The 8349-nt window shown below is 40.4% G+C and overlaps 1 protein-coding gene across 1 annotated transcript; it reads left to right on the top strand.

Moving 5' to 3' along the window:
• Positions 1-1227: 1227 nt before the first annotated feature.
• LOC147897959 (uncharacterized) lies at positions 1228-5518 on the top strand. The gene is made up of 3 exons (XM_087380903.1): positions 1228-1804; positions 2591-2758; positions 3312-5518. The coding sequence occupies exons 1-3, from the start codon at positions 1262-1264 to the stop codon at positions 5442-5444; spliced, it is 2844 nt and encodes a 947-aa protein (XP_087237029.1). The 5' UTR covers positions 1228-1261; the 3' UTR covers positions 5445-5518.
• Positions 5519-8349: the final 2831 nt, after the last annotated feature.

The following is an 8349-nucleotide window of genomic DNA, read 5'->3' as shown; positions in this document are numbered from 1 at the left end:
TTATCCCTGCTATGCATTATGGACTCTCTGGTTTGTAACCTTGTAGGTAACTTACAAGATTGAAGATTGCACTCTCCATTTTTTTCTTTAGCATCGTTAGTTTGGATGTTCCAGGCAGTCTTCAAATTTTAGGTTGCGAAATCTGATCTTATGATAATGCCTTCAATCTACAGCTACCTTTTGCAAGCGAATTTCCATTCAGCTCAGAGAGAACAAAATAGACCCGTCTCTCTTAAGTGCTATACATCATTGTTCCCCAAGCCCATCACTTGATCTCTATAAGTTCAGTACGAAGTCCAATGTGTAAATGCTTGTTTAGGTGCATGTGGGAGGAATTATGTCTACATAATCACTGTAAGACAATTCTGATGAAATCAGCGGTGATATCATAGCATGTACTCCTTCCAAGTGCATGACACAGTTTAATAATCTATCATGAGTTTGGAATTAACGCGGCTTTATCAAACCATTCCATGACTATAATGAGTGAATGAGTGCTCTTAGGCCATCTAGATGTTGTCTTTCCCCCCTAATATCCCTTGGGGAAATTTTGCATTGTGTTATCCTTAGTGTTGTGTCTATCAGATCAGTTACCTTTTGAAGACGTAAACTAAAATTATATTACTCCTAGCTACACAAGGGGAATGCAGACAGCTGATATTTTACTTTTGTATCTATTTATATCCACGCATGTGTCTACGTACATGCATATGTACGTGCATGTTGCACTTGCACGTGTGTGTGTGTGTGTGTGTGTTTTGTGTGTGTGTGTGTGTGTGTGTGTGTGTGTGTGTGTGAGAGAGAGAGAGAGCGTGCTTATAGAATCCTATATTGATGAATTGCGAACTGATGAATTGAGAACTCACTTACAGGGTTTATGCGTATGTCTGTAACCTCATGGATATTGTCTTAACGTAGCTACAACTTTGCACTTTCCACAAATTGAAACTGGATTCAATGTTTAAGCTGTCTATGTGATTGTCGCTCCTGTTTTAAATTGAGTTCAAATTTGACTAGTTTACTGTATCCTACTACCACGAGCTTGTGTGTACCTTTGCCCAAGTTTTATTGTGCTGCATGAGCTGCCTTTGTTAGGTTGTTTGAGATGACTAAAATAAAATTAATGTAGTTTTTGGATAAATTTTATTCGAATATTTTATGAATTGAGAAAGTTTGTATGCAAGATGATCTAAGCCATTTTGCTAATTCAAATGTATATCCGACTTGTGTGCAGGTTTCAAACGAGTGATAATCAGCAAATATGCCAACCAAGTTGAAGCCATCTATGCACGAGGAGGTTTTCTGGCGTACAAGGCTTACTGCTGCTTTCAGGACAGCATGGGGCTGTTTCATGGCAGGCTTGGTATTGCAGCTTGGCAATATGCACGTGCAGTGGACTACATTTCCTATATTCGCATATGTTATGGCAGTGACTGTGGTTGGTGAATCCACGTTTGAGAAGGCAATTCAGGACACTGCAGGAATAATAGTTGGGACAGTCCAAGGTGTTGGCATGGCAATGCTGGTCTTGCAGCTAGTTGGGCCTGAAAGGATAACATTGAGTGTGGCTATCCTTTGTATCTCGATGAGCTCATTCATCATAGTATATCCTCAAAACACACATATTTTAGCCAAGCGGGTTGCTCTTGCACATAGTGCCATACTTTATGTCACCGCATCGATCGAAAAGGGAGACATGGAAAGAGTCTTTTTCCCCTTGCAGCTTGCAGGGACAACAATTGTAGGTGCTACCTGTGGCATGCTTGCACTCCTCCTGCCGTTCCCCCACCTTGCAATGCATCAAGTAAGTTTAAAGAAATCATTTTAGCAAGGTTTACGACACTAAGTATCTGTGAAATAATAAACTCTCTTTAGTGTACTTTTCCTCGACTTGTTTTGCGTCTTCTCTTTTGGTACTGACAAGAATTTAAGCATTGCTTTGCTTACTAAAAGTTAATTTCCTACTCTGAGACTCTAGTTTTCTTTCATGTCCTCTTCTGAAGACCCGCCCTCTTTTTGTGTCTGATTTTCAGATCAATCGTATTCTTCTTGTATGTGTGTGACACCTGTCTTTTGAACCTCGATTTGTAAGATTGGATATATTTTACCATTTTAAAGGTATAAATAAGGCTATTTTTCTTCTAAAACATTCCTCTTAGGTGTAAGTCTTTACTAGTATTTGCAAAGTAACTTGTTGGACCTGCCATTATTGCTTTTCCATGGGTCAGTGAAAGCTATTTTTCCTGCCATTCTCTGTTTGTATTAATGCTATTGTCTACAAATAATTTTCAATTCTCCAAAATGGAGAGCGCAGCATTACTATTGTAATCCCTACTTTTCTTTGTTATTTTCAAGTCTGTCGCTCTACTTTCCATAATGTACAGCTTCTCTTCTTTAATCTGCCTAGTTATTTTTCATTGTTTTTTTGCACGTATGGGCTATTATCTTGGACTCTTCCATAGAAGATCAAACGGTTCAGGATGTTCTCTCTTCCCAAATATGTGTATTGTATTCTTTGGAAATGTAACTGGTTTGCAATAGCAAGTTTTGATACATATATCTATTTAATTAAGTGCTTGTTAAAAAACAGGTACAGTCGCAAGCCAAGTTGTCAGGTCGAATTGTTTCTGAAAGGCTGAGAATAATGGTTGATGCGTTTTGTATCAATGCGACTACCAAAGGGTCATCTTTGACTCTTCAGGCAAAAGCATTGGCAAAAATAGGCTCTACAGTAAATGCTGAAATCAATGCTAAAGAGGTAAATCAATTCTATGCCTTTTATTTAATTTTGTCACGACTGTTATGCATCTTCGTGGTGGGTGTGTTGGGAATGTGTACGTTTTCCCATGTCTATGTTTTTTTGTGGTAGATCTCATAATTGAGCACGCTGGGAGATTAGTCATCAACGATGGGCGTCACCTGCACTGCATTAACCCTAGCCTAAACCAAAGCTAAATCACCCATCAGGTCCAGAGAAGAAATAGAAATTGCTAGTGGGTACATGTTCTGAAGTGGTGCGTATCTGTGACAGTCCCTCTGAATGAAAGAGTTGATGGTTTGATGCTTTCTCAGCTACGTCTCTTGAAGTCAAAGTTGTATGGATTTTGTCTAGGTCTAGCAAGGCAAGCTCTCTGTGGATACATATCTTAAATTTTAAGTGTTTTTAATTCTATACCTTGCTTACTATAAGAACGATTATATCATTCTTGAGTCGAACCTGTCGTTGACTTACATCATTCTTTATTATTTACGGACTTTTTGTGCTGTTTGTATATTTTGTCTCAAGCATTTCAACTTCTTCTGTTATCCAGAATGACATAGGATGGCAGCTCCCAGGATGTCCAGGGTGTTCAAAACACTTGAAGCATCTGCTCAAAGGCTTGAGCAAGCTTCAGAAAAATTTAGTTGGCATGGAGATTGCTCTGCTATCAGATTTGGGTTCACCTTCAAAGAGGTTGCTACATGGTATGCTCAAAGACTGCCTAATCTATCTTACTGATTGGGCTTGCCTAGCTTTGAGGCATGCAAGTGCAGATATTAAGGATTTTTCAGGCCACAGGCAACTTATAATAGATGAAGGAAATGAGGCCTTATTGTCCTTCAATGAGGAACTGAGCACTGCAAGCCAAAAATTGGCCTACATAAATAGTAGCGAAATTGGAGAAAGCATTGTTCTCGAAGATGGTCTGATCACCGGTAGATTAGTTCGTGATCTAGAAACGGTTGGTCATGAGTCACAAGGTTTTCAGTCCCAAACAGCAGCCTTGTTTTTCCTTTTCAACATCAAAAAATTCGTGGAGGAAACTAAAGAGATCATTTCAGGTTCAGAGAGAGAACATCTAGGGAAATTCGAATCCTGCCGTGCTGGTGGCCTAAAAATCGCATACTCTCAGTTGTGTGATAACGTTCAGATTCATATCCACAGTGCACCACAAGAATTTCCCAGATCTCAGCCTGGCGTTGAAAACTCAACAGCATGCAAGGACTGCAATAACGTTCCAAACCTTCTACATCATCAGCAAGAGCAGAGGAACTCAAAATCAATGCGCCTATGTTTTCGATTGAAGAAATTATTCATGGGCTTCGAGGTGAACCCTCAGCAATTGAGGTCTGCAGTAAAAATGTCTATGGCAATGGCAATGGGGGCATTCATGGGTTCATGGTTTAGTAGAAAGAAAGGCTACTGGGCAGATATCACGTTGGGCTTAGGCTTTACTGGAGTGTCAAAAGGAGGCTCATTTAAAATTGCAAACTTACGAGCGCAAGGCACTGTGGCAGGGTCCATTTATGGTTTGCTTGTGGTTCTGGCCACAAAAAATTTTCCTTTTCTTAGACTGGTGGCACTCCTGCCATGGGTAGTCCTAACAAGCTTTCTAAGACAAAGCAAGTTGTATGGTTACGCTGGCGCTGTGTCTGCATTCACTGGCGCCATCGTTATACTTGCTCGCACAAATAGAGATTCAACCGATCAAGATTTTACAGTGGTTAGAATTGTGGAGGCTTTCCTGGGTATGGCCAGCTTCATTACAATCGAGATGCTTGTCATGCCAAGACGAGCTGCTTCAATTGTCAAAACTGAGTTGACTTTAGGACTAGGCAATCTGAAAGATTTTACTACTGCTGCCTTATCTGTTTATTCAGGCTCACGCTGCCATAAGTGCTGTAGTATAGCTGTTGGAAATCTCAAGGAAAAAGAAAGAGCTTTAAGAGGTCTGTTGTCACGACAGAAAGTCTTGGTTAAGGAAGCAGCAGAAGAGCCCCAGTTCTGGTTCACACCCTTTCCTGCAGACATTTTTTCCAAGCTCATGGATGTACAAGCAAGAATGATGGATCTGCTACACTTCAGTATTTGCTCTTTTGAGACAATCTTAAAAGTATCTGAGAATGCTCATGTGCAAATAGAAGAGCTTCAGGGGCCTTTTAGATCTGCAATGCAGGTTTTGGAGGAGAAAATTATTCCAACCTTGGAGCTCCTGGAACAAGCTCTTCAAGATAAGATTAGTAGAGAATTGTTTCATATGAATGTAAAAAATTTAGTTCCAAGGTCCAAAAACGAGGATGAGATGCATGCAGATGGCAGGAGGTTTGTGGAGCTCAAAAGTCTGGCGAAATCAGACATTGCAGCTCATGCTTCCGGAATTTTTAATTCTTCTCTGTTAGAGAGAGTCCCAAACAGGTCAAAACAGTTTATGGTAGAATTTGAGAAGAATTTTCATGGTGTGGTAACTGAGCTTGTGCATGCTGATGCTGATGTTTCAAGGGACCCCTATATGGAGCCATTGAGCAATGCAGTCTTGCTTTCTCTTGGTGCTTTGGCCTTCAGCTTGCAAGGGCTTTTACAAGAAACAACTGAACTTGAAAAAGTTGTTCGTGAGCTTCTACAGCTGGAGAATCCATGGAGTCTGATTGATCTCTGTGAGTACACTTCGAAGTCAGTAAGATAATGAGAGAAAGAATAGCTGCTTTGTAAAATATGGATCAATTGTTTTGTAGCCAATTTCTGGCATCCTCAGTTCACTATTCTGGATAATGAAGGTTGGAAACTCTGAATTTTGCATAAATACTTGTAACTAAAATTCTATGGGCATAATTTCTCTATGATTCTCCAATCTTAGGGGCTTCCTTGCAGGAGTTCCATCTTCACTTCACGAGTCCCCATTGCTCACGTGCTTCATTGTGAATGTAGGCCTGCCTTAAAGAGGGCAAGCCCCACATGTTTGGGGGCTCCCCACTCTGATAAAAAGAAATAAAAAGGAAAGAGAAAAACTTTAAAAAGCCATTTGAGGAGGCCCAAAACATAATTAGCTGTGAATGAACAAAACAAATATGTAAGATGAGCTGCAAATTGAATGCCAGAATTGTGATCCTTGCGTCTTGTAAAATTTAGTCTCCTAATTTGCTTAGAGCATATGCAATATATCATCATGACACAGGACTCACACAACGTGAAATATGAAGATTTGAAAAGAGTAAATCGTCACTTGAGAGTTATGAGAGAGCGCTAGTGTTGTCAACCTACTTGCATGATGACGTTCAGCTATGCAGACAAAGCAACTTTGTCATCCACCTTCAAAGAGGACTTTGGATACATAGACACCTACTCGATATTTGGACATGAGCATTGTGATACATCTTTAATTTGAGGAGTGCTGGGAGCAACTACTAAGTAGAATGCCTCTATCACACCAAATGCCATTTTAGTATTTGACTCTTCTTCCTTGGGCTTTTCCATCTTTTTCTTCTGATCCAACTTATTTTATACAGAAAACATCAAGGTAATCATGGTAATAGCGGGCTTGCCCTTGCCTTTGTCCTCCCCTTTGCTTAGAAACAAAAGCCGTTTTCTCATGATCTCCATCAAACTACTTCTGTTGAGCCTCCTCCTAGAGCAACAATGGTGGAACAGGCTCCTTAGATGGGAGTTGCTTTGATCATTCTCCAACTTATTGACCATGATGCTAGCATGGCTATTACATTGATGTCCACCTTTTTACCAACCACCGTCACTGGATTTCTAAGAATGTTGGCCTTCAGATGATTGTTGAGAGATTCACCCTCATCCATAATTAATAAACAAGGATCTCAACTTTGTGAACGAATGGCACTTAACTCATCCCCTAAGGTCAAGTTTTGTCCTCATGGTAGAGATGGGGACTGCTATGAGAATGTTCTCTTAACTGGATGCTTTGGCCCCTTCCAAGTCCTTAAGAACCATATTTCTTGGCCTTTACTATATTGATATGTTGCTATTAAAACCTTTTGAGGAAAGTCTACACATAATTTGGACAAACTCCAAAAGAACGAACACATTTTTTCTAGGTAATGAAGTGATTTTGCTTTGAAAGTTTTCTTTGTATTAAGTGGATACTTTTTTGTCTTACACTGTCTGTATGTTTGTTACAAAAGGCAAGGACAAGGGAGAGATTGAGGTAGATGATATTTAAAACTACAAGACTATTTTCGACGTTTGTTTCGGGTCAATGTTTGCTTGGGTGTGTTGGTAGACTGAAAGGAAAGCATGGGGTGAACACAAACTGAGAATTCTTGCTTATGGAATGAAGAAAGGTGAGGTCCTTAAGTAGGCACCTCTTACATGATCACTGACATCACTGATGACCTATGAGCTCCACAATCATCTCCTCAATCTGCTCCTAGATTCTCTCAATCATCCTATGTGGCTTCTACCACCACCTAACAGTGCTTATGGGCACCTAACTGTGCCTCTAGCACACACACATAGAAACCAAGGTGTGCCTGGGGCATACACCTTGAGATATCCCAACATACCCCCCCTCAAGGGAATGCCTCAGGCTATGTCAAGGATACAACTAGCACAAGGTGTCACATGCCATCTCATGGTGGTCATGGATCTATCAATGGCTAGGATCTCAAGCTAGCAAGGGTTCCCATGGGTGTAAGGTAAACAAAAAGGGATACAAAAGACCTTCCAATGGTTATCTCCCCTGCATGTACATGCACACAATGTCTACAAGAGGTACCATGGAGCAAAAACACATACACATGGCCTACATCATATGGTGACCAGATGTGTTTACAAAACACACAATAGTTTATTTCATTCATTTTGGAGGACTATCCAGGCTGAGTACCTTAACTCAATAAAAAAGAGAGATCTGGAGCATACATGGAGATGATTCAAAAAGCATAATCTTCATAGGATGCCTCATCTTGTGGAGGCACATCAACTGAAAGTAGATTGGCATTTTCTGACTTTGAAGTTGCTTCCTTTTTGGCTCTACAAAACTTTTCATGATGATTGTTTTTGCCACAGTGTTTGCATGGATTGATCTTGAAGCAGTCTTTTGAGAGGTGATTAGTCTTCCCACAATGATTGCAAGGTGAAAACTTGCCCTTCTGGATTTTTATGGCATAGACTGTGTCATTGTCTTTCCGGAGTTCCATGTGCCTTTCTTCTTCTTGAAGAGCAAAGATAAGACCTTCAAGATTAGGATTAGGAAGATTTTTCAAAGTGGTAACAACATGATCATAATCTTCAGGCATACTCTTGAGCAACACTGCCATAGCATCATCTGTAGTGATAGGAGAGTTGATAGAAGCAAGTTGAGTCATGAGACTTCGCATGTAATTGACATGGGCAGCCAAAGGAGTGCCACTAACCATCTTCAATTCAAAGAAAGCAATCTTAAGTGACAATTTTCAGATGTGAGAGCTAGCACCAAAAATAATGTCAAGCTTCTGCCAAGCTTCTGAAGGGGACTCTAAGTCAGAGATGTGATGAATATAGTCATCTCCTAAGGCAAGAGCAATGATGCCATAGGCTTTCTCCTCTCTAGCAGGATCTCTTGCCAGGTGTGTCGGAGCTGAGGA

This window comes from Dipteris shenzhenensis, chromosome 10 (genome assembly GCF_047967505.1).
Source record: "Dipteris shenzhenensis isolate YYH24624 ecotype China chromosome 10, Dip_SZ_1.0, whole genome shotgun sequence".
NCBI classification, from domain to species: Eukaryota; Viridiplantae; Streptophyta; class Polypodiopsida; order Gleicheniales; family Dipteridaceae; genus Dipteris; species Dipteris shenzhenensis.
This window is presented reverse-complemented; position numbering and strand designations above follow the sequence as displayed.

What these genes read in the sequence shown, in the direction of transcription:
- LOC147897959 (XM_087380903.1), top strand. Translation starts at nt 1,262, where the DNA reads ATGCCAACCAAGTTGAAGCCATCTATGCACGAGGAGGTTTTCTGGCGT. An exon ending in CCCACCTTGCAATGCATCAA is followed by an intron (nt 1,805 to 2,590) that starts GTAAGTTTAAAG and finishes GTTAAAAAACAG; the next exon opens with GTACAGTCGCAAGCCAAGTT. An exon ending in CTGAAATCAATGCTAAAGAG is followed by an intron (nt 2,759 to 3,311) that starts GTAAATCAATTC and finishes TCTGTTATCCAG; the next exon opens with AATGACATAGGATGGCAGCT.